General features: G+C 54.0%; 10 protein-coding genes across 10 annotated transcripts; 5 read left to right on the top strand and 5 right to left on the bottom strand.

Annotated features, from left to right (window-relative positions):
• Positions 1-1,048: 1,048 nt before the first annotated feature.
• On the top strand, positions 1,049-3,693 carry CKM354_000608300 (ubiquitin ligase complex subunit HRD3; the record flags this gene model as incomplete). Its single annotated transcript, XM_044801381.1, has 2 exons — positions 1,049-1,079; positions 1,130-3,693. 2 exons carry the CDS (start codon positions 1,049-1,051, stop codon positions 3,691-3,693), a joined length of 2,595 nt encoding a protein of 864 aa, XP_044657316.1.
• A 267-nt stretch (positions 3,694-3,960) lies between these two features.
• CKM354_000608200 (uncharacterized protein) lies at positions 3,961-4,809 on the top strand (the record flags this gene model as incomplete). Its single annotated transcript, XM_044801380.1, has 1 exon — positions 3,961-4,809. The coding sequence occupies one exon, from the start codon at positions 3,961-3,963 to the stop codon at positions 4,807-4,809; it is 849 nt and encodes a 282-aa protein (XP_044657315.1).
• A 229-nt stretch (positions 4,810-5,038) lies between these two features.
• On the top strand, positions 5,039-6,049 carry CKM354_000608100 (uncharacterized protein; the record flags this gene model as incomplete). Its single annotated transcript, XM_044801379.1, has 1 exon — positions 5,039-6,049. One exon carries the CDS (start codon positions 5,039-5,041, stop codon positions 6,047-6,049), a length of 1,011 nt encoding a protein of 336 aa, XP_044657314.1.
• Positions 6,050-6,466: 417 nt separating this feature from the next.
• CKM354_000608000 (uncharacterized protein) lies at positions 6,467-7,426 on the top strand (the record flags this gene model as incomplete). The annotated part of the gene is made up of 1 exon (XM_044801378.1): positions 6,467-7,426. The coding sequence occupies one exon, from the start codon at positions 6,467-6,469 to the stop codon at positions 7,424-7,426; it is 960 nt and encodes a 319-aa protein (XP_044657313.1).
• A 185-nt stretch (positions 7,427-7,611) lies between these two features.
• CKM354_000607900 (uncharacterized protein) lies at positions 7,612-9,004 on the bottom strand (the record flags this gene model as incomplete). Its single annotated transcript, XM_044801377.1, has 3 exons — positions 7,612-7,700; positions 7,762-8,335; positions 8,399-9,004. 3 exons carry the CDS (start codon positions 9,002-9,004, stop codon positions 7,612-7,614), a joined length of 1,269 nt encoding a protein of 422 aa, XP_044657312.1.
• Positions 9,005-11,219: 2,215 nt separating this feature from the next.
• Positions 11,220-13,106, bottom strand: CKM354_000607800 (uncharacterized protein; the record flags this gene model as incomplete). The annotated part of the gene is made up of 1 exon (XM_044801376.1): positions 11,220-13,106. The coding sequence occupies one exon, from the start codon at positions 13,104-13,106 to the stop codon at positions 11,220-11,222; it is 1,887 nt and encodes a 628-aa protein (XP_044657311.1).
• A 502-nt stretch (positions 13,107-13,608) lies between these two features.
• CKM354_000607700 (uncharacterized protein) lies at positions 13,609-15,024 on the top strand (the record flags this gene model as incomplete). The annotated part of the gene is made up of 5 exons (XM_044801375.1): positions 13,609-13,786; positions 14,105-14,365; positions 14,447-14,617; positions 14,677-14,751; positions 14,816-15,024. The coding sequence occupies 5 exons, from the start codon at positions 13,609-13,611 to the stop codon at positions 15,022-15,024; spliced, it is 894 nt and encodes a 297-aa protein (XP_044657310.1).
• Positions 15,025-15,509: 485 nt separating this feature from the next.
• CKM354_000607600 (uncharacterized protein) lies at positions 15,510-17,435 on the bottom strand (the record flags this gene model as incomplete). Its single annotated transcript, XM_044801374.1, has 5 exons — positions 15,510-15,551; positions 15,618-15,850; positions 15,904-16,740; positions 16,813-17,259; positions 17,315-17,435. The coding sequence occupies 5 exons, from the start codon at positions 17,433-17,435 to the stop codon at positions 15,510-15,512; spliced, it is 1,680 nt and encodes a 559-aa protein (XP_044657309.1).
• Positions 17,436-19,133: 1,698 nt separating this feature from the next.
• On the bottom strand, positions 19,134-20,557 carry CKM354_000607500 (uncharacterized protein; the record flags this gene model as incomplete). The annotated part of the gene is made up of 3 exons (XM_044801373.1): positions 19,134-20,049; positions 20,110-20,214; positions 20,301-20,557. 3 exons carry the CDS (start codon positions 20,555-20,557, stop codon positions 19,134-19,136), a joined length of 1,278 nt encoding a protein of 425 aa, XP_044657308.1.
• A 2,439-nt stretch (positions 20,558-22,996) lies between these two features.
• Positions 22,997-24,011, bottom strand: CKM354_000607400 (uncharacterized protein; the record flags this gene model as incomplete). The annotated part of the gene is made up of 5 exons (XM_044801372.1): positions 22,997-23,113; positions 23,164-23,234; positions 23,287-23,528; positions 23,588-23,894; positions 23,951-24,011. 5 exons carry the CDS (start codon positions 24,009-24,011, stop codon positions 22,997-22,999), a joined length of 798 nt encoding a protein of 265 aa, XP_044657307.1.
• Positions 24,012-24,479: the final 468 nt, after the last annotated feature.

The following is a 24,479-nucleotide window of genomic DNA, read 5'->3' as shown; positions in this document are numbered from 1 at the left end:
TCTGTAAAAGGCTCCAGCCAAGAAATAATTACACTGCGTCTGCCCTGCCATGAAGCTGTTCTAACTCAAGACGACGTGATCCAAAGTCTAGTTCAGAGGCCCCGTAGGCCGTCAGAAGCTCGATCCAGTGACTACGAGGATACGTGAGTCCAGGCCAAAATCTCTCGGGGTACGCTATCCTATTGAATGCGTGCATTCCAAGGTAGGTGCTCAGATCATCATCGTCCGTTTCTTGATAACGGAAAAAGAACATTTCATCACTCGCTTCGTAACGCGCGGTTTGATCGCGCGAATTGGCTCCGACCACATGGACTACTCTCCAGTCGCCAGCATTGTTGAGCATTCGCAAAGTGACAGTATATAGCCCGAACCTGCACCATAGAAAAAGATTCTGGATTTCATCAAGATTTCGTGTCCTGAGATTGTGGCACTGATACCTTTGTCGACGCATCAGTAGCCCTCCTGGTAGGAAGGATGAATGTGTGATGACAAAGGAGTTGTTCTTGAAGTACTCGCGATGGGCTCGGACATGAAGCGATCGAGCATCATGGTAGAGATCTCGGCAAGTCAGTAGCAGACTTTTGGATTGAGTTGGAGGAACAGGATCTGCGAGCCTGATGGGATGAGGACTGAAGCAGTCGGCGTAGACAAGTTCGTAGATATTGATCCTTAGCTCAGCAGGCAGACGCCAAAAATGACAATTCTCGTTGATTCCAGGTGCCGCTATCGGCACAGACATCTTGTTGCCGTGTGTCCATCCCAATGATGTCGTGAGAGCAGAGCTGGGAAAGTCGCGCTGGAAGTGAAGTGCCGTTGCGCGACAGGCATTGGTGGCAGGCGGCAAGCGGCAAGCGGGAACAGGCGAGCGCCACTGCCACGCGAGCTTGTTACCGACGCGGCCGGCATCAGTGATGCAACGCTCGTGGACAAACAGCTGGCAACAACGACGCCGTACAGAACTGGAGCGAGCGATGCGGTAGCTATAATTACCGCCTCTGACAGGCGACACCGATATCTGGTCCGAGCCCACCACCCACCGCTGCCCACCATGCGGCGACCGGTTCTTCCATTCTTGCTCTGTAAGCCACGTCCCACTTGAGGCATCGGAACACAGCTCACACTTCTCCAGTATTATGCATTTGCTTGGCCTTCACCTTCGCGCGAGACGTGATAGCAGACACCGACGATGTCGACGATCGACTGCCGCCACTGGAACGCGCCCGTCCACTTAGCGATTACATCGAGGCATTGAACGATGAGGAGGACATTGTGGTGGAACAGCAACACGAATGGAGGAACGATGTCCTAGAAGCTGTGTCTCTCCTACGCAAAGTTAAGCCACCGACCGGCTCGAAGTTGCAACAATTCGTTAGCAAGCCAAAGGGATTCTTCGGATATGCCGTCTACTACGCAAAAGAGGCCTTTGACCTGCTCTTCATGAATGCGCCGAAGCATACGAACCTTGTGACAACAGCGACTCAAGAGCAACCTGTCAAACTCGCCCAGCCACTTTCGAGGGCCATCACGATGCTCGAGGATGCAGCCAAAGACAACGACCCCGATGCCATTTACCTGCTTGCCGAACTCAACTTTCATGGAAACCACTCTCACCCCGTCAACTACGACATCGCTTTCAGGCGATACAAACAACTTGCAGACATGAATGGAAACAGCACTGCGCAGTACATGGTTGGATTCATCTATGCAACGGGATTGGCACCTTCCGTACCCATGGATCAGGCAAAGAGCATGTTATACCACACTTTCGCTGCAGAGCAAGGCAACACACGATCGCAGATGACACTCGGATATAGACACATGTCGGGGATAGCAACGCCGAAGAATTGCGAAGAGGCAGTACTGTGGTACAAGAAGGTTGCAGACAAAGCTGTTCGCTACTATCGTTCCGGACCACCTGGAGGACATTCTCTGGTCAGAGATGCTTGGAGAATAGCAGACGAGGAGGGCGGTGTCTACGGCGAAGGGGCGAGTGTGGCTTCCGCTGGACAAAACGCAAAGCAGGGTGGCCCAACCAGTGATGCCTACGCAGATGTGGAAGACGTCCTGGAGTACCTACACCTTCAATCCTCAAAGGGTGACCTCAAGGCGACATTCGGGCTAGCGAGGCTTCACTATGATGGTACACGAGGCTTGAAGCGTGATCCCAAGGTGGCAAAGCAATACTTCATGGACGTCGCTCGCGAATACTGGACCGCAAACAACAAGGTCAAGAAAGATGTGTCTCACAGCACAGAGCGACTCGCCAGTAAGGCCGCCGGCTATTTGGGGCGAATGTTCCTCCGCGGCGAAGGCACTAAGCAGGACTTTGCAAAGGCCAAGGTATGGTTCAACCGCGGGCTGGCCAATGGCGATGCTCTTTGCCAGTACATGCTGGGAGTGATGTACTTTGAAGGCTACGGCGTCGAGCAGAACATCGTGAAAGCTGCTGACCTGTTCTCTGCCGCTGCCGACCAGGATCTTGCAGTCGCTCAAACCCATCTTGGGACTATCTTCCTTGACCAAGGTGATACTATAGTAGCAGCCAAATACTTTGAACTGGCTGCGCGGAACAGTCACATCGAGGCATTCTACTATCTCGCCGAGATGAACCACAAGGGCATTGGTCGTGACAAGTCCTGCGGTAGCGCGGCCGTGTACTACAAGATCGTTGTTGAGAAGGCCGAGGCCATCTGGAGTGGTCTCAGTGAAGCAGTCGAAGCATATGATGATGGCGAACTGGGCAAGGCCTTCATGCCATATCTTATGGCTGCGGAGCAAGGCAGCGAAAACTCCCAAGCCAACGTCGCATGGCTGCTTGATCAATCGCAGACGAAACCGCGGTGGAGCCCGCTCAACTGGCTGTCGTCGTCAGCCAGCAACACCAAGCAAGCAATTGGAGACGCAGCACTTGCTCTCATTCACTGGACTCGATCTGCGAAGCAGCAGAACATCGATGCTCTTGTCAAGATGGGCGACTACTATCTAGCGGGCCTCGGAACTGCTGTGTCGGCTGAGAAAGCAGCACAGTGCTATCAAGCTGCAGCAGAAACGCTCCAGTCTGCGCAAGCCATGTGGAACTTGGGTTGGATGCATGAGAACGGCATCGGCATCGAGCAAGACTTCCACCTCGCCAAGCGCTTCTACGATCAAGCATTGGAGACAAATCGCGAAGCATACTTGCCTGTCAAACTCAGCCTGTTCAAACTTCGATGGCGTTCATGGTGGAACGGCATAACAGGCGGCACTGTGCACGGCATTGAAGACGAACAGCAAACGAAGAAGAGGAGAAGTTTCGCGGAATGGCTCAACGATTTTCTTGAGGCAGATGCTGCTTACTACCAAGATTACGAAGGTTACGAGGCAGATGATTGGGACGGCACAGAGCCGATGCCAGGTGGAGACGAGTACTGGGATGCAGATGGTGAGCTCGACGACGATATTCTAGAGACGCTCCTCATTGGTGGCCTTCTCGCCGCTTTGGCGGGACTCTTCTGGTATCGCCAGCAGCGTGCTCGAGAAATTGAACGCCGACGACGAGAAGCTGCAGCAGCGCAGCCAGTTCAGGCGCAACAGCCGCCTCAGCAAGATGCTCAGCAACAAGATCAGCAGCAACAGCCTGAAGATAGAGGACTGTTCCCGCCGCCTGGAGATCCGAATTGGAACAATTGGGTCGCGGGTGGGATAGGACATTAGCGTTTGTACCGAAATACGAAGTAGCGATTGTACAGTGATATGTTTGATGATTCAGTCGCCTTCCTGGCGTGCGCACGTGCTTTGTCTGGGTGGTTCACTGCGAGTGAATCGAGGCGCGATTGCGCTTTAAAAGCAAGCACTTCCCTTGAAACTTGTCTAGCTCAACAAACTTCCTGCGCCTGACAACACTCCTGTCCTCATTCTCTACTTTCGAACGCAAACTCAACATCGACTCTCGATACCAACCGGCAGACCACGACCACAACAATGGCCGCACCGCTCGATGACTCGACCGCGGAGACCGCGCCTGCAAAGGTGAACTCATCGCCTTTGACCGAATCACAGTCTTCTGCCGACACACCCGCTCCCGTCAATGTAAGCTTGGCCGACCAGCTTGTTACTGGCGACAGAGCTCCTCCAAACACAGACTCGAACCACCAAGTTTCGCCATCGTCTACCACGAGCGTGCCAGCGATTTCTCAGGACGACTGCTCCTTTCTGGAGAAGCTTCCAGCCGAATTGAGGAACGAAATCTACGAATTGGTCTTCACCAGCGATGACGATGACTTCGAAGGTTGGGTCGAACTTGAAGATGCCGAACCACCAAGCAGGGCGCTACTTTGGACATGCCAACAAATCAAGACCGAAGCTACCCAGATCTACGAAGAGGCTTGCAGCAAGTACTGGACTGAAACCTCCTTTCGCGTTACTCTTGGGGATTTTGGTGAGGACGGTTACATGAGCAAACTCGAGTACGATTTGAGATTCAACGACCATCCCAGACTTCCACATCAGCATATTGATCGCATTCGCCACATCAGAATCATCGGGAAATCCGAGTATGATGGCTGTGGCAGCATCTACAAGTACTTTCACAAGCAGGGCATATGGGCCCAGAATCACGAGAGACCGGATGAAGAGCGCTGGTGGTACTGTGTGCAACCCGACTCCTCGCGACACTCCGGGGCACGGTTGGAGAGTACTGCGTGGCGCAAAGAGGCTTTGGTCATAGGCCGGAGCAGGGCGCGCAACATGCCGGAGAGGGTGCCTTTTCACCGGGAAGTGCTGCTCATGATGGGTGATTCTTCGTATGATTGGGTTGCCTTTCTTCGCTGAGATGCCGGTTGTGAGCGTTGTTAACGAATATGATTATTTGCTTTGCTACTGGTGTGGTACGCATTGCGCTCTGCGGCTGCAAGTGGGGTCTGGCGCGCCTTCACTTTACAAGCTTGCGTTTTCAATAGCATAGTTTGGTGCCTGCATGTTTCCAACGCCTCAACAGCGCTTCACGTGCCTTTTCCATCTTCCGAACACAATCTTGACGTGGCCACTCTTGAGCACCACGATGGCCGTACCACCTGGCAAAACGACCGCAAAGAACTCAGGCGGCAACGACCTGACGCCGAAGTCACTGAACAGCACGATGTCCTGCGATCCTGCTACGCCGTCCATCGATTCGCTGCGTGAAGTCGGAAACTCTGCCGCCGTCGACGCACCATCACTCACAAACACGTTGCTCTTCTCGGAGCCCATTGCTGGCGGCGAAGACTTCACCCATGACGGTCTTCAAGTCGCCAGAAATCTCGCCACTGATCCAGCCGATTACCTCGGAGAGGCTGCAAATATCGACAGCCCCTCCTCTGGCCTGAGCACCCCACCAGCGTTGCAGAGCGACTGCCTCTTTCTGAATAAGATCCCAGCCGAGTTGCGGAACGAGATCTATGAGTTGACTTTCACGAGTGACGACGACGAAGTTGAGATTGACCTTTCCAATTTCGACCCACCGAGAAGCCCGCTACTCTCGACCAAGGGCGGAGTGGAGTTGTCGAAAGCACATCCACCAAACGATGCGCTGCTGTGTACATGTCGCCAGATCCAGTCCGAAGCTACACAGCTCTATGAGAAAGCGTCACGTCAGTACTGGAGTGAGACTCATTTCGTCATCACCAACTACAGACCGAATGATCGCAATGCGCCACCCACGATCCAGTCAATTAAGCAAGACCTTTGGGGAGAGCAGTATTTAAGAATTAGGCTGGAAGATACCGACTGCATCCGCCATATCCGGATCTTTCACCGTATTGCTCTCGGCAGTCGGCATCTCATGTGGATCTCTACATATTTGGCCGAGTCGGGCATCTGGCTCTGGGAGTGCTTCCGCGGTACACAAGTGAAGCCTCTGCAATCGAGATATCTTGTGCTCAGAGCGTACGACTGGCGCGTCTTCCCTCTTGGGCATGAGTGGACCATATGGGATCACAAGTCTGATGCCGAGACGGCTGTCCGGAAGTGGAACCACAAGAAGCCATTCCATGTGGAACTAGGCTCAAAGCTGTTCTGGGACTATAACAGTTGAGTGGCGCACATGATGCTGATTGCAGCGTTGATGAGAGAGCTGGGGATCTTGAAGCAACGCGAGAAATGATGTTTAACGATCACGCAAAAAAGGACAACCGAAGAAGGGGCTATGCTACAAGTCATGGGAGCATGGCATAGCAACAGACCATGGTGGTCGTTTTATAGTGCACTAAAAAGGAGCAATTTTGCAGTGAGCGAATGGATGAAGCGTTCTCGGTCCTTGTGTTCGTGTACTGAAGTGAAATTTCCGTGAGTGACGTGTGGAGGGTGCCTTCACTTGCAAGATTCCCGTTCAGGTTAAGCGCGTGTTGAAGCTACGTGCGTGTTTTGGAGCTCGCCCACTCACAAACTTCTTTTTCCACAACTCCAACGCCCGAACGCGGGTTCACCCTCCAGCACCATCCAGCACATCGCCATGATGGCCGCGCCATTGGACGGCATGACTGCAATGGCAGGCGACCACGTCCACTCGCTGTCGCACTCGTCGCACAACGCGAGTATTCCCAGCACCATCACGTCGCCCACCATGTCGGTGGTTCAGGTCGAAGTCCCAGCTATTGATCAAGCCTCCGCGACCACCGGCTCGCCGTCAACAGCTCAGTCTGTGTCTGTCGCCAACGTCCCAGCTCGAGTCGACTTCCCGCCTGCCATCGACACATCAGATGTTGGCGTCCAGACTCGCGTCCATCCCGCCCTCGACATCAAGCCAGCTATGACTTCAGCTACTTCTATCGAACTGTCTCCGGGCGTTACGTCGGTTGCATCACCGTCACAGGACGAGTGCCTCTTCCTGAACAAACTACCGGCCGAAATGCGCAACGAGATCTACGAGTTGGCTTTCACGAGCAACGAGGACAGAGATGAGGTTGAGTTATGTGAGGCTCAGCCACCAAGCCCGGCGCTGCTTTTCACATGTCAACAAATTAGGACCGAAGCCGCTCAATTATACGAGGAGGGATCCTACAAGTATTGGACGGCGACTCACTTCTCTATTGAAACCGAAGACATGCACGACGAGGACTCGCTTGATCGACTCGAGGTCAACCTTGAGGTGGAAAACAGCCTGCGACTTCAACATAAGAATGTTGATCTCATCATGCACATCAAAGTCATCGGCTATTGTGACATCTATGGGGAGGCGAATGTCTACACTTATGAGCAGGAAGCCGGCATATGGCGCAAGGATAACCGTAGATTGGATCAAGATATGTTTCTCTGGTTTGAGCCGAACCGCTTCCGCGAGTCGGGGATCTTTAGGGGTTCTCCGCAGATGGAAGAAGCGGCGACCGCTGCGAAGAGGGTCAAGAAGAGTGTGAGGTTTCATGAGGAGCTGAGGCTCATGTTGTTTCACTCTACGACCTCAGACCTTTGGTAGCGGTCAAACACCATTCATCGAGCGATACGGAGAAGGTATGCTCATCATCAAGAGGCACTGTCGCTGCAAGTAGACTACAAGCGCGGAAAATGTACGAGCTTAACGAAAAGAAAAGGCAAAATGGCCCCGCCATGGGAAAAGACCATTGCATTATCATTGTCAGAGAAAAGGCTCTGAAGGAGAGACTACTTCAAAGTCGCCTGCACAAAAGGCTTGACATAATTGTCAATGACGGTCGAGTTCCTCCAACCAGACCAGTCCTTCTTGAGCAAGCCTACAGAAAGTTAGCATTAGCATACTCCACTCAAAGCATTCAAAAAACAATCTTCACTCACCCCACGAATCCTCATAATCCTGAGTGCCACTTCGAATGTAATAACTTCCACTCAGTGTCCACATCATCCAGCCTCCAGGTCCGCCTGGCTGATTCGTCACAACACTTTTGATGCACTGGGCATATGCACCTCCCGAGCTCCCATCAGTCTGATCGAACCCGAACTCACTCATCACCACAGGACCGTGGTTCGGACAACTCGTATCAGCCGTATTCATCGCACAGTAAGCATTGTTGTACAGCCCTGGTTGGATCTGATTGCAGTTGGTAGCACTGTTCTGATAATTGTGGATCTCATAGACGATCTTGTTCTTGAAGGCGTACGACTCAGGTTTGAACGTCTCGCTGTTCCAGGTTTGGCGTTGGATGAAGTATGTGTCGTCGGTATCATAACTGTGCCCAGAAAAGAAGATCAGTGGGGCGGAATTGTTCGAGTGGATTCCATACGCAGCGGGAATGACGTTCTCGATCCAGGAATTCCAATTGTACGGTTGCGCAGATGAACTACTCGGCTGGCGAAGCTCATTGCGAAGAGCCATCGAGGTGAAGCCAGTCCAGGCTTTTGCGTGGTTGGCCTGGGACCAATTAGCATCGATCGATTGTGACCAACATATGTTGCTTTGCAAATTTTGTCTCACCATGTATCCCAGACCCCTCTCCCACTTCGCAACATCGAAGTACTCATCTCCAAACCATCCATTCCCATCACTTCCACAACACCACTCAGCCTTACTAACATGATTGTCCAGATGTACCCAAATCTTTTGCTTTGCCAGCTCTGCAGCCACAGCATCAAACACCTGCAATCTCGTCGTATCTTTCGTGAATCCCGGATTGTTCTTCAGAACTTGCGCTAGAACCTTCCTTCCGTTTGTATCTCCCAACGCATTGATCAAAGTATTCTGCAAGCTCTGATTTGGTGAATTGGAGTAGATGTCATCGATCATTTCGATGGCATACGTCAAGCGAACGACGTTCATGTTCAATGACTTGATGAATGAGACGATGTTGGCCACGGAGTTGTATTGAAGACCTTCGGGCAGCATTGTGTCCGCTGCACCGGGCCAGTTGACACCCGCAAAGCGGATCTTGGCTCCGGAGGCGGAGATAATGTCGCGACCAGAAACAGTGAATGGAGTGTCGGGCCATGTTGCTGCTCTGTGGTCGATCGTCGAAGACGGGAGGGCGAGAGTAGATGGCAAGAAAGAAGCAAGGAGGGCGTGCAGCCAGAGGGTGAGTTCCATCGTCGTTTACAGTTCTTTAAAGGCTTGAAGACCTTGTATTGGAGTGTGATCTTTCACGAGCAGAGGAGGGACGCCATGAGGCTGATATATCCCACAAAACGTGTTCAACTCAGGCATTGTACCAAGCGGGAAGTGGACACCCTTGTCCTCACAAGAATTGCAAGAGCGCGGCACGCTCTCGTCGCACCTTCTTGAAGAAGCATAGACACAAGCACCATTTCTCCGCAACCCCAGATCTTCTCCACAAATCGTGTCGGCACACAGAGAACTGAGGAATTGAGCTGTACGTCGTTCATTGGCGGACATCTCGCAAGACTTTGTCGGAGCTCAAGCGAAGCACTATGGAGAGAACGGCTAAGCTTCACAAGCTTTACGCATCGCTTTCGCATAAAAATGTCGCGTGAGGTCTGCCCTACCCAAAAGAGGCATTTTGGCTGATGCTAGCGCTGATCATGCCTACAGCCTCTGCTCCGAATCGGTCCGAGCACAGTGTGAGTCGCACTGAAAGGCATTGAAACGATCTCGTCACGCGCAGCAGAAATGAAAGACTTGTCATGTTGTTCTTTCCGGTAAAGACCGAGACCCGCAACAAAACGACAACAAATTCGAGGGCTATCAAAACATATCTCTCGTCCTCCGCCTCTCTCCAATCGATCGCCCCAACGACGCAAGCATAATCATCCCGCCAAACGCTCTCACTTATAAGGCCCACATTTCTTACCAGGCACACAACTGGAGACTGTAACAAACTCAGAGCCCACGGCCGAGCACTGAGTTCTACAATAATTCACAAGCTGATCGTAGCCACCATTGATACAGCTTGTATCGATGCAAGTCGCCGGATGTTTTCCTCCAATTTGAAATAAGACGGAATTTTTGCCCTCCAGATGGACTTCCAGATTTGCCGCGGTGGTGCAACCATCCATAAGACGTTGATTATTCTTGTGAGTGGCCGTGAATCGATATTGGCATTGCCAGGCGTGGGAGAGACTGTGTAATCACGCGGGATTAGCTGGAGTATCGTATCAGAATGTATGCGGAGCTTGTTCTTACCCTGTCATAGACAGTATAGCGATGAGGGAGGTGCGCATGCTGATGTCTCTGGAATCACAGTTGGTAGGAGAAGGTGTTTTGTTGTGGAGGCGAGGTTGTGAGTGAATGCTGATAGCTCTTCAAGAATGGAAGATGACTCTGTTTTTATAAGGTACAACGGATAAACGTTGTGGAAAGAAAGCCATTCGGTTTTGCCCCTATGCGAAGCTTTTCGCACAACTCGTCGTGTTCACCCTTCGACACAACAAGGCTTCTGTAGGACAGTAGGCCATTCTGACAGTAGGCTTTACGTCCTTGTAAGGTTGTTCGCACAACTAACCGTGCTAGCGCATCAATGCAACAAACCTTTCGAGGCAGGCCGATCACTGCATATACGACGAGCGCGTGGCATGGGTGGTGTCAATCTTAGGTTCATTACATCTGCGCACTTCCCCGCCACACGGTCAAAGTAGTGTTGCCTGCGTCACGAGATCCATAAGGGGGGACCGGCGGGGGAGACTAACATATCAATCGCAGCTGTGACTGACAAGAATCCTGCGCGCCACTGAGCTCCCTGTCGCGCGTCCCATGGGCCTCTTGCTCGTTCTTTTCCAGAGAGATACATACCATTTAGGTCCATGCCTCACGGGCTCGGGTATCGTAAGTCGTCGTTCCGCTCGCTTTTAGGTCAGATCTTTGTCAGGCAAAATTGCTTGGATGCCCTGCTCTTTTCGGAGCTGATGCCGATGTGTGCTGCATATGTAGGTAACGACCCGTAGCATTTCCATGCTACATTTCCCATTATAAGTCATAATTGCTTGGCCGTACAGCTTAGCAATTCCCCGGATGTTCTATGCGAGTTCAACCGTTTCCATTTGGAACGCTTTGCCTGGAATAGGTCTTGATATGGCTCTCGCTCTCCAGTTGCTGCTCCGCCGCAGTGCGAGAGCAACGAACAGCATGGAACAGGCATGATCTGAAGCGGATGCTGTGCTGTTTGTAGTCAGCAACAAGACAGTCGCCAACAGTTGAATCGCGATGAGGGTGGCGGTACGCACTGCACGCCGTCAATGATCAGTATACAATATTTGTCCACCACTAGACCCCACCAACGCCATCGCTTTTCTCGCTTGCACAACGACTCATGGAATACATCTTCCTCGTGTTAAAGCCATTCGATCGCTTAGAGCGCTTCATTGTCCTCCATGACCAACAAACTCGCCATCTCATCCCGCGTCAACGTACTCTTCCTCTTTTTCGGCCTGCCTCGAATTCTCGTCTTCTTCGCCATTGGGCTACCAGGCAGATCCATGTTCCCCAGCGTATCGTTCCCTTCCATTCTTCGCAGTGTATCGTCACCGGGAGGAATGACCTGCGCGCCATCGAGGCCAGAATCAGGTCCGATGTTCTGCCGTCTCGACTTGGATGTGCGAGAGGTGCCGTTGGCAGCAGCACGACCAGAGTCACGATGCGCTTTGGCTTCATCCGCCTCTTCTTGGGCTGCGGCAAGCTTCTCCATGATTGTCATCTGTGGCACTTCGAGTTCTTCACTCTCTTCGCCTTCATCCATTTCGACCGGCTCCGGCGTTGGCTCTCGAGTGACGTGCCTGCTGCTGCTTTTGGCAATGGGCGAGAACACATCCGCTAGGCCACCGTTCAACGGCCTGCTACTTTTGCTTTGTGGTGAGCGAGCGGCCGTAGATTTCTGGATGGTTCCCTTGTCAGTAGGCCGGAAGTCGAACATATCTGGCGGTTCCAGAACATTGCGTTTCCGTTTCGGGCTGTCAAGCTGATTCAGCTTCGAGGTCAAACTTCTCATGCCATCAATAGCACGCAGAGAAGATTCTTGCCGGGATGTCGCTGTTGTCGGCGCAGTCGCTGCAGCCTCGCTGCTTGGTAGTTGTATCTCACTCGGTTCGCTGTCCATCAAGCTAGACTCCGGTTCTGGCACTTCCGGCACTTGCTCCATTTTCCTCTTCTTCCCATCTCTTCTGTTCGGCGTCACCAAGCCCATGCCCTTGCGAAGATCATCAATGTTAATGGTGTCTCCCGTATTCATGCGCTTGACCCAGCCTTGCATCATGACCAACACTTCTTGCCACCTCTGCTCCATGTGCTCCCAGCATTCCCGAAGACTCGCGATCTCCTCATCCCTCGTCTCCACCTCTTTCTCAAACTCTTCCAGGCTGACGAAGTTCGGGTTGGTAAGGATGGATTTCAAATGCTCCAGAGTGCTCTCCAAATCAGCAGCCAAGACTTCGTAGCTGGTTTCCTGTTCTTGCTGTAGCAGATTGGATCCTGCATTCCGGCTCTTCGGTCGAGCAGCCTGATCGCTACCCAAACTTCCAATCGCGCTGTCGACCTTCCTCTGAGAGTCGGACTGAGTGCCCAACAGGTCATGCATTGTGCTGAGCGCACTCCGGACCAGACTGATCAGCCCGTCATTCTCATCGCTCAGATTGTGGCTCAGCTGGGTTAAGAACTCGGTTGTCTCCTGCTTGAGCGAATATTCGGGATCGTGGACATTCTGGGGCTCCTGCATGGTTTTCCGCACAGTCATCGACGGCGCAGTCATGCCCACTCGTGTACCTCGCTGCTGTCCTTGTAGATGTGTCTTCAGCCGTTGCAGCTCCAGATCTCGTTTCTTGACATCATTCGCGCATTGTGTCTTGACCTGCGCCAGAGTGACCTTTGCTTTCGACAGCTGATCTTGTAGCGCCTTCATCGCCTTCTCCACCTTCTTCATCTCTGCAACGGCAACGCGTTCCGCCTGCTGCGCCTGCGCTGCATTTCTGGCGGCCTGGTCATGTTTTGCCTGCAGAGTCTCAATGTCCTGCGACTTCTTCGTGTTCTCGTTCCGGAGCTGCTTGATGGTCGTCGCAACATGTTCTCGGCTTTCCTTTTCGCGGTCCTCGCGGAGGATCAGATCGTGCACCAGATTGATGATCGAAGCGCGCGACTCTCTCGAAGGCTTGACGAAGTCGATCGCTTCGCCATTTTTGAGAAGCCCACGAGCGAGGAGCAGGTTATTCAGGTACGTCGACGCCGTGCGCAGGCTTTCGTGGTCCATGGTATGGTTGGAGCAGACGTGAAGTCCGATCCGCGTCTCGAATCCCGCGTGTTTATCGCACTGTTTACACTTCATCACTGAATTAAGCTACGGCCAGTGCCAAGAACTAGTCCCAAAATAGACCTCGGCTCAATGCACGGCCGACGTCGACCAAGTGCTCTTGGACCTCACAGCTCTGGGAGCTTCCACGCTGCTCCCCAACCGCCGTACCCACCATCGCGGTGCGCACTGCGTCCACATGGCCATCAGTAGAACATGCAGTCGACGCTCAAGCATGCAGGACGATATGCTCGGTTCCGAAACAACGCTCCGACCAGACTAAATTGCAGTGCAACTTCGCCTTTCCGGCTCCCCACCGTTCGCACGTCGCGACGTTTCGTGACGAGCGTCAGCATGCGGACTTGGGGCGGGGAGGAGATGTCGTCGTACCAACCAACAACGCTACCGGTCGACCGCAGATCTCCCTAGCATAGCGCTATCGTCGTGCTGCAGCTCCACGAAAATGGATCCCAATAAAGCTGGCGCGTCGCGCTCATTGAAGCGTGCTCGCTCTTCCTCATCATCACCACCGCCCAAATCGAACGGCACCCATACCAAAGACACAGCACCAGGAACGACCGCAAAGATGCCAGGCTTCGCAGACACTCAGCTTGAACCCGTCAAGCTCATCAGTCTTGAGGGTTAGTCCTTCCTTACACATCAGATTTTCAAGCTCAATTGAGCACATTGCACTGCTGGTAAAACAGTACAGCGGTTGCAAATGATGTCAAACCGAAAGGGATTTACGCGACCATCTTCAGTGATGGGCTGAGCAGTAAATATGTTACACACTCTGAACACGAGAAGAGCTGCTACTGCTTTCGAAAGCATGATCACAGCAATGCCCAGATAGCAACAGAAGTAGCGGCTCTTCTCGCTTGCAACCCCAATTGTGGCACTAGAACCAGACTTTCAATGCATGCACGGGCCTCACTAATTTTCTCTCTTCGCCAATACAGAGATGCAAGGCTGCATGGCTGCAGTCTACGAATGGGCCGACTCCTACGACAGCAAAGACTGGGAACGCCTGCGAAAGTGCATTGCACCAACCCTCCGAATCGACTACCGCAGCTTCCTCAACAAGCTCTGGGAAGAGATGCCAGCAGAAGAATTCATTCAGATGGCCAGCGACCCACATGTTCTTGGAGATCCAACACTGAAGACCCAGCACTTCATCGGCGGTACCAAGTGGGAGAAGGTCAGCGATGATGAGATTATTGGTACGTTCAAAGGGCTTCCGGATGGCGATCTTCTGTGGAAGGTCAAAGATCCCATAAGCTGACATTCAATCCTGCACAAAGGCTACCACCAACTTCGCGTACCACACCAAAAATACACAGACGAGACTCTCACCCAAGTCGCCGTCAAAGGCCACGCACACTCTTTCAACCTCCACTGGTACAAAAAAGTCAACGGAGTCTGGAAATTCGCCGGCTTGAACCCTGATATCAGGTGGTTCGAGTACGACTTCGGTACGTCCAGACACAGCCAGCCTTCCCCGCAGGACCAAAACTAATACCTGCAAAAATAGACAAAGTCTTCGAAACCGGCCGCAACCAAATGGGTGACGAGCAAGAGCAAAAGAACCTCGCAGCTCAAGCAGAAGGTACGTGACTATCCATCCACCTCCTCCCACCACCTATCCCCTTATTCATTTCTTCGCTCTCCAGATTCCATCCTCCCACCCTCCACAATCCCCTCCTCCACCACAGCCACATCCACAAGCAACACCAAAATCCGCGAACCCAAACGCTTCGACATCAACATCATCGCAAACTCTCCCACAGGAGAAGGCGATCCTCTGATCGAACAAGCTAACGCCCTCGCCATCGCAACAGGAATTCCACCTCCAGCTCAAGCCCAAAAGGTCTCTGCATAGATGCACAATCAAGAGGATTGATTGAATCTTCGCATGCCAAACCCTATTAAATTCAGTCTGCGAGAGCGATAGAAAGAAAGTGAAATCAGAAAGCAGCATTGATACAGAAATTCGATACCACGAGAAAAGCCTCCACAAAATGCAAAAGCAAAAAGCAAAAAGCAAAAACTTTTCGGAATCCATGATACAACTAAAACTAGTGGTACAGGGTATCACTCAAAACAATCAATCAACTCCGTCCGTCATTGCGCTGTCGTCAGTCGATGCTGGTACAGAGCAAAGCATTCTGCCGTGCACAACGAAACCGATCCACGCCCCAGCCCAGCGCAAAAAACCCGTGCCGAAACTCACAGCAACGTAATCGACCTTTTCGATCGATGAAACTGTCGACAGTAAAGATGCGTACACTCACGCCGCTCCATATGAGGTCCACGCTGAACACATTTCGTGAGCAAAGACTGCAAACAGCGAAAAGAAGTCGAAAGCTAAGCGTCCTCGTCTCCGCCGGCCGTGACACGCTTGCGGAGCTAATGAATCAGGTCAGCACTACGTTCGCATATTTTGACCCAGGTGGAAGGACTGGAAGTGAGTACCTTGCGACCCGGCTTATCATCCACGTCCATCTCGCTGTCACGCTTCTCTGGCGAGCCGGCCTCGTTGACAGAAAGTGACCTCAGTGAAGCGCGAGTACGCTTCTTACTCGTGCCAGCAGCTGAGCCGGAAGATGCAGTGCGCTCACCACCACCACCCTCATTCGGCTCGGTCTGCATTTCGTCCGGATCCTCAAGCTCGGTCTGATTGATGACGGTGGACATGAAATCACGATCTAGTTTGTAACAGTCAGTACGACACCCACTTGCAACTGCATAGCCGACTCACCAGCATGATCAGCTGAACTCTCCTTCCTGCTGCGCATAACAGCAGCAGGGGCAACTCCAGAACCCGTTTGGTGGACGATGCGACTATCCTCATCCTCAGTCGTGCAGCGTGGGAAGTCGGGGCAGCCAGCATGCATGCTGACGTCCGAGAAGTTCGAACGCGATGTACCACGGCGATCGATCATCATGTTTCCGTCGCCATCAGGGAGCTCGGTCGTGGAAGCCGCCTCTTCCAACTTCTCCGCGTCTACTTTGCTGTCCGTAATATGAGGCGGCAGTGGAGGTGGTGCCATGATGCTACCGCTAGCCCGGCGCTGCAGCAGATCGACTACCTTCTGTAACTGGTCACTCGGAATGCGCACCTCCATATTTGTGTCGTTTGCCGGACGGCCATTTGGAAGAAGTCCGTGCTGATTGCTTGGGTATGGTGCTGGGGCAGGCAAAGTAGCAGCGAAGTGCACCATGCCATTAGCGACGCTCAACGGCATACCAGACCTTGAGAGAGTGCTGTATGCAGAGGTGGAGCGACTGCTGTTGCCATCCTGTGGAAGATTCATGGGGTAGCCGTGATTGGCATACGTCGGGGTTGGCGGCGGAGCACCTGCGTTGTTGCTGAACATCGGAGAAGATGACATGAAGGCACTGTAAGTGCTCGCGCGACGCTTCTGGACCTTCTTCTGCAGGCCATTGGACGAGTGGTGACGGAAGCGCTCTGGATCTTGGTACTCGGCCGTGTGAAACTCATCTGGCATGTCTGGCATGAGATGAGGGGCCCAAACGCGCTTCTCGCGCAACATTTCCTGGCTCGGCCAGGCTTTGCCGCAGTCTCGCAGAACATCTGGAATTGGAATAGTCAGCGCTGTATCCTGGACTTTGATCGCCAAGAAAGATCTGGAATGTTCACACTCACCCATCGGCGCATGCTGGAAATTGAAAATGACATGCACCGTCAACTTCACAAACTTGACGTCTCGGTCCGTCCTCTCCAGAAAGCCCTCAGAGATCTCCACCTTGATGCGCCCCTTCTCGGCGTACGGATGCCACTTGTCAGCATGCACGCTCTCCTGATAGAAAGGCGGGAAGCGCAACTGATCTGGCTGCCCATTGGGTCCGGCCTGAGCAGTAGCCAGATGAAGTGCCTTTGGCCACTGTACGTCGGCAGTCATAGTGTCGACGCACTTGACCTGTCCATCGACAGTGACTTTGAACTGCCAGACTTGGGGTCTGTCGGGTCTTGGGTTGCCAGCTGGGCGGAAGTTGAATGGTCTCGGCTTCCACGAGTGCAGTGAAATCTGGAATGGCTCGCCAGCTCTGAGGCTGGGAATGAAAGCGGTCAACAGTGGCGCGGTGATAAATTCTGTTGCATCGTCGTCAGCGTTGGGGGAACTCGAAGGGTCGCGTAGGATCCATACCATCCTTAAGAAGTCTGTCGTCCGTCACGCCATAGCACTCGACGCCGAACTCCTGGACGGGAATATGCGCCTCGACGCCGGTCCCCGGGAAAATGAGAACGTCCCAGTCCTCGAAGCGCATGTTTGCGAAGAGTGATGAGGGCGCTCTTTGCTAAGAATTCGAAATGCTGCAGAAAGAGGATGCACAAAGTTGGTGGTGCGCGCGGCGCAATGCGCTGTCTTCGGATCAAACGAGCGTTGTGGTCGCCGGCATGCGGCGATGAAGAAGGAGCGTGGTCGCCGTCGGCTTCCCGTACAACGAAGGAAGAATCTCGTGGTTGTCGAAAGAGCGGACAAGACAGTCAATGAGGGGTGGGCAAGAGGGAGTGGCGTGACCCTTGAGCCGGAAGAGTGGCAGCGGCGTTGGCTCTGCCGGCAGAAAACAGCAGTCGCGTCATTCCGCCAAAACACGCAGCGCGCGTCGTCGCCGCCGTCGAGTCAATTCTCACGCGGAAGTCGCGCCCAAGTCGTCTTTGGAGCGTGGCAGCAGCGGAGGATGAGGGGATCTCGTTGATGCTCGGTGTGGTCTTCATCTTGGACGTGGACAGTAGGCGTCTGACCAATGCATTGGAGGTGCCGCCAGCGGGGCTGTGCGTTCTGGCGGAAGGCTGCGTCGAGATGTAGAGGGAGTCGGAGGGTGAAGCTTGAAGTGGAGCTAACGGCTGCTTTCGTGCCTACCACTGCGAGGCCTTCCCTGGACTCTCTAGCACTGTCTTGACTCTCATTGGACTCCATGTCAGCGTCTTGCAATTGTCAGCTTCAGCTTTCAGGAGCCGCTGCGTACTCACTTAGTCTACGTGCTTCACATCCGTCACGCAGTCACAAAGCCAGGGTTGCACCAGAACGAACACAAGGAAGATAGAGCGTCCAAGAAAACTGCTCATTCACGCTAGCCTACACACAACCTCCTCCTCCCGAAGTCCCTAAAAGAACCACATCTCATCTCATCTCGTCCCTTCGAAACTCATCCATCAGCCCGATGAAGCAGACAGAACAGAGCTTCAAAGAAACTTCTCTTTCATGATCGAGGCATCTCAGCTAGCTAAGATATGAGAAGTAAAAAGACAGAAGAAACATCCCCCATTCCTTTCTCCGCAACCTCTGAGTTGGTTTTTGGTCTTCCCACCCCATCAGCGCCATGCGGCGCGGGCCACAAAAAAGTGCAAGCCCTCTGTTGTACAGAAACGAACAGACAGAGAAAGCAAACTCCTTCATCGCCGCGCTAAAAAGGGCCTCATCCCCGCTGAAGCCCCCCGAGAGCAAATGCCGCTGTTGAAGACTAGTCCATGAAAGTGAAAGCAGAACGAGTGTGGCAAAGGAGATTTCGCAGTCGGAACGAGAGGTCGTCGTGTCGGGTTGGTGAATGGTCGTCTTCGTCAAATTCGGTGGTGTGTGGGTAATTGTAGTGTTGATGTGTTGAAAAAGGGGTGTTGTGGGAATAAGTGTATATGTTCAACAGGGGTAAGAAACTTTTCTGTAATCCAGCAATCTGACCGCCATCGCCCCGCTCCCGTGGTATTTCGGATAGAATGCATGCATGGATCGAATTTCATGCCATGAGAGAGATCGTTCTCCGTGCTGTCTGATAGCGCCGCCGCGTAATTCTCATTTGTCGTGGGTCGTCGTTAAGAAACGCAGATTTCTCGCATGCAAGTAGTAAAAGGCAGATCGTATGTTGTAACCTTTGACCAACTCCCGCTAAAGTGCAATCTCACTCAAGGCAAATGTGACGGAAATGCGCTTACTGTGAGATAGTTAGCCTGTTGTAGCAGAGTTCATGTTATGACTGTCTCACCTTCATGGGAGCGAAGTTGCCATACGGATGCTGAGGTGGCATTCCCATGGATGGGTAGACTGGCGGAGGCGGCGCTGGACGATACGGCGTGCCGGCTGGTCCAGAGTTGTTCTGCGAGCGACCCCAGCTCAGGCGGACACGGGAATTACCAATTGGGTAGCCCTGCATCTGGTTGATGGCCATCTCTGCGGCATGTCTCTGGACGAACTGGACGAAACCACAGCCCTTTCCTGGAGGAATCTTGACGTATGTTATCTCGCCGAAGCCTTGGAAGAACGAGCGCAACTCATCCTCGGTAACGTAGCCGGAGAGGCCGCCGACGAACACAGTGGTGTTGTTTGGATCCGTGAATTGGTTCATTGGCTGAGGTGCGCCGTAGTAGCCCATTGGAGGAGCGCCCATGCTGTACATGCCCGGCATTCCTGGACCACCAGCGCCTGGCATGCCACCTGGCTGCATGCCTCCAGGACCGCCAGCGCCACCGCTCTTGTTCTTCGGCGTCGCAGTGCTGATGCGCATAGGTCGGTTGCCGCAGTACACACCCTGCATCTCGTGAAGCGCCTTCTGCTGGTCCTGCTCGTCCGCGAATCGGACGAAACCGTATCCACGAGACATGCCAGAGATAGGATCGCTCATGATTTTGGCAGATTTGCATGATGGGTACTTGTTCTGGAAGAGCGACATGAGAACGTATTCGTTGACCTCAGGGCCCAGGTCGCCGACGAAGATGCTATACTCGGGGCCTCTGTCGTCACGGCTGCGGTCGGCAAGACCGCCACCGCTGGCCCAGTTCAGCTTGAACTGTCGGTTCGAGTTAGGAATGACCTGTCCATTGAGCTGAAGTGCGCGGGTAGCAGCATCTGGGTTCTCGAAGTCGACGAAGCAGTATCCAGCATTTGATCTGCATGCACGGTCAGCGCTACTCCACAGATCGACAATTCTCGTCAATCAATGCACGTACCCAGAAAACTTGTCGCGGATCATCTTGACATTGACCTGATAGCCCATGCCGAACCAGACACTGCGCACGAAGTTCTCATCGATCCATGGCTCGAGTTCGCCCATCCTGTAGTAGTGTCAGCGCATGCGCCCTTGTGCGTGCGAAACGCGCTGGCATTCCGCCGAGCGCGTCGCTGGGTGCGCGTAACTGACCAAAGAGTGGTTTTCTGGTCGCCGCCCTGATTGGGGCCTGGAGGACCTTGAGCACCTGGAGGCCCTTGTGGCTGAGGGAACTGGCCCTGCTGCGATGGATCGATGGCCTGTCCCATTGGAGGACCTTGCGGCTGTTCCTGACCAGGCGCGCCGCCGAATCCGCTCTGCTCGAAGCCACCCTGCTGCGGGAATCCGCCCTGCTCTTGACCAGGCTGCATTTGGGGCTGCGCGCCGCCTTCTTGAGGTTGGAAGCTCATTTTCGGGGTATGGGTAGCTCGAAGTCGCGAAAAGATGTCGGAGACGGGATCGCGGTCGCGTGTGCGCTAAATTGCTCGAATCTGTGATGAGTAAAGCGTCAGCCCAAGCGCACACGTCATTTCTCCAGCGTCGCGACAGCTGTGCCGCATGGCTGTTGCCAACCGCGACTGCGGCGTCGCTGGCCGACTTACCGATGAAACAGAGACAATAAGTATGCTCGCTCGGCCGTGAATCGCGTGAAGCTGTGCGAGGTATGCGCGCTGCGTCGTGGCCGTGATGGTATCCGAGGATGTCGCAAAGAGTAGTAATGCACCCGAAAGCTGCTTGCGCCCGCCGGAAAAAGTGAAGCCTCAAAGCCTGAACGCCTTGCTCTCACTCAGCACACGCACAGGTCTGCGGTGGGCGGAAAGGGAAGGGCCCACGGAGGGATGGATGGACGGATGGGTAGGATTGGGGTGAGGTGGTGTTGCCGAAGGGCGCTCTAAATCTGCAAGAAATGTGGTGAGCCGCGGCGCTTGGGACGAATCAGAGGGCGTGCGCGCGAAGTGATGCCGCAAGGCGTTCGTCAGGCGCGGAGGAAGTGGATGGGATTGCGCGAGGGGAGCTGCCCGGCGACCCGGTAGAGAGCGATGGGCGCGCAGGCAGAGAGGGCACGGCAGCGATGCCTGCTGATGATGCGCTTGCAGACGCGGTGCTGGGGCTGGGGAAGCTGTGCGTGATGCTGACCTCTGCGCTGCTGCTGCTGCTGCCGTGGCCGATCGGTCGTGCGTGGGTGATGTGGGTGCTGCGTGAAAGTGCGCGCGTGCGATCAGGTGACGACAGAGGAGACTGGGGTGGAATTGGATGAATGCGCATCTGAAGAAGACGAGAGATCGTCTCGCTTCCACGCCCATGTGTCCCGTGGAGCCGCGCAGGCACGCGGCCAGGCAGCTTCCAGCGCAGGCGATCTGGCCATTTGCGGCGCACAGGCACAGGCGTGCGAGGGCGCGGGCAGCGTGGTGCAGGTGGCGATGGAGGAGCAGGGCAGGGCAGGGAAAGTGGGCAGCGACTCACCAGAACTGTGACCGGGAGGAGGAGAGGAGGGATAGTCGATATCGCACGCGCCGGGAATGGAATCACCGCAGAACGAGGACGGACGCCGCAAAGCAAACACAAAGCCGGATGAGATATTCTGGATGAACTGATGTTGTCGAGGAAGAAGAGAGGTGCCTGCGCAGCTTTCACCACTGGCTTGACGGGCTGACTCTGCAGCGGGGTCACCCAACCGGACAACTCTTCTGCCAAACTCAAGTCCCCATCAGCGCGCACACAACTCGGATCCTCTCGCCTCTGCCTGCTAAGCTGTTCCAAACTGGAATTTGCAATATTCTGTGCGATTGCCGACCGATCCCGCTGGGCACCACCCACCAGCACCGTGTCTCGCCGCCCGTCATCCCTCGACCGAGCTCAGCTCCGCTCCCAGCGAACATTGCATAGTGAGACCTCTGTTCGACCGTACCCGCGATTCAGGAACAGACGACGTATGTAAGAGAACGTCCGCGTGCGTGACTCGCTTCTCCTGCCCAAACACCCACCATCCCAGTCATGTACCCGAGTACCCTCAATCAAATCGCCCCCATCTACTAAACATTTCAAGCAATACGAGATCTGTGGTGCGGAATTGCATTTCCCATGATCCGCGATATCACTGTGCTCGGCTTAACTGACCTACTAGTCTCAAACAACGGCACCAAGCCACCATCCCACCAAATCGGATCCGACACACAGACATCCAGCCATCTGCCGTGCCATGAATCGTTGGCCGGCATTGACAGCTGCAATAACCAGTCGAACAGCCTTAATACCGCAACGCTCGTGAAACAGTCGTCCGACGGCGCCCCATCAGTGACTTTCTCTGTCAGCGCTGATCCGCGGATAGCTGCTCCTACATGCACACTGCGGCTACACGCTAGACCATCTCCAGCTGACAAGATAATGTTGTATCATGTTTGAACAGGTTGGCATGTAATCTGGTGCTCCATCCGGACATGCTCGCGTGCCAGGTGTTCACTGCTCAAGGGCGCAGTGCAACGCGACCACAACATACACCCACAGCACGCAAGGTGCATCAGGAAACGTGAGAAATGAACTGAAGAAATAGTGCACTCAAGCATAAAGAACTTTCAGGATTGTGAGGATATTCAGAGCATGTCTTCTTCCTGAGGTTTGTTGTTTTGTTTTGCTGCGGGCTGTAAGGGATGTAGGGGGAATAGCATGGTTCATTTGCAGGCTTCGAAAATCTTTCAAGTCTTCTCCACCACCCGCCAACAGAAGACCCTCTCTACCGTTCCAAGAAAAGGAGATGCTCCGCCTGCGCTCTACCAGCAACGCACGTTGCCTCCACCCGCTCTCAACGAAGGACCGTCGATGTATGTTAGGAAACACGTGAATCTCGTAATCTACTGGGCCGGCTTGGCCTCCTCGCCAGCTGGTGCGTCGGTCGTGTCCTTGGACTCGCCCTCTCCGGCTGCCGGTGCGTCTTGAGCAGGCTCGGCTTCGGAAGAGGTCCAGAGAGTCTGCAATGTATGTTAGTGGATATCATGTTTGCATGCAAAGTAGCACTTACCAGGTTATCACGGAGGAGCTGCATGATGAGGGTGGAGTCCTTGTAGCTCTCCTCAGACAGGGTGTCGAGCTCTGCGAAAGACGTCAGCGTGAATCAACGCGTCATGCAATATGCGCTACTCACCAGCGATGGCCTCGTCGAATGAGGTCTTGGCCATTTGGCAGGCCTTGTCAGGGGAGTTGAGGATCTCGTAGTAGAACACGGAGAAGTTCAGGGCAAGTCCGAGACGGATGGGGTGAGTTGGCGCAAGGTCGGTGCTGGCGACCTCAGTGGCAGCCTGGTACGCCTCGAGCGACTTGTCGGCAGAGGTCTTTCGCTTGTCGCCCATGGCGAACTCGGCCAGGTAGCGGTGATAGTCTCCCTTCCTACAGAGCGAGCATTGTCAGATATGAATCCCACCCAATCGCATGTGGTATCAACGTACATCTTGTGGTAGAAGACCTTCGACTCGCCACTCTGGGCGGAAGGAATGAGGTGCTTGTCCAAAACCTCGAGGATGTCCTCGCAGATCTTTGCAAGCTCGGCCTCAATCTTCTGGCGGTACTCCTTGATCAGAGTCACCTGTTGCTCGTTTCCCTTAGACTCCTCCTTCTGCTCAATGCTGGTGACAATGCGCCAGGAGGCACGACGAGCGCCGATGACGTTCTTGTAGGCGACCGACAGAAGGTTGCGCTCCTCGACCGACAGCTCTTGATCGGCGGAGGCCACGGCCTTCATGTTCTCGACCATTTCTGGAAGCTAATTAGCGCGTTGCTCAAGCTGCGAATCGCACCTCCCCACCACTTACCCTCATAGCGCTCAGCCTGCTCGGCAAGCTTCGCGAGGTAGACGGAGTCTTCGTAACCCATTTTGCGTTGTTTTGTGTGTTTGTGTTCAGGGACTGTAGCGATTGAGTGTGTCAGTTGTGGCTCGTGCTGATCAGGCATCTTTCTGGCAGTTGCTGGACGATTGCGAAAAATGAAGTGAAGGAGAGCTGTGCGTTGTTTGACAGTTGCGGATTTGCGGCCGTGTGTATGCGGATGGACGAGGTGAAGCGAGCGGAGTGGTCGGCCGGCGCGGTGCGACTGCGTCTGTTGAATGGCAGTGGTGCGCTTGCCTGGCGCAGGAGCGGTCAGGGCTCGTCGCTATTGCTGCAGGCAATCGTGTTTGCGTGCTGTCGGGCGCTGGAGGGGGCGTATTTGCTCGCGAACGAAGCCGACGCAAGCAATGGCGTCCCGCAGGCGGCCTCGTTGGTGACTCCGCAGTCGCCCACGAATTCGGGGCGCACTTTATCGCAGCTGATGACCAGTTCCCGGTACACGGAGTGGGCTCTCCTT

Source organism: Cercospora kikuchii (assembly GCF_019650295.1).
Source record: "Cercospora kikuchii DNA, contig_00003, whole genome shotgun sequence".
Taxonomy (NCBI): Eukaryota; Fungi; Ascomycota; class Dothideomycetes; order Mycosphaerellales; family Mycosphaerellaceae; genus Cercospora; species Cercospora kikuchii.
The sequence above is the reverse complement of the archived record's forward strand: the minus strand, read 5'-3'. Positions and strand labels throughout refer to the sequence as shown.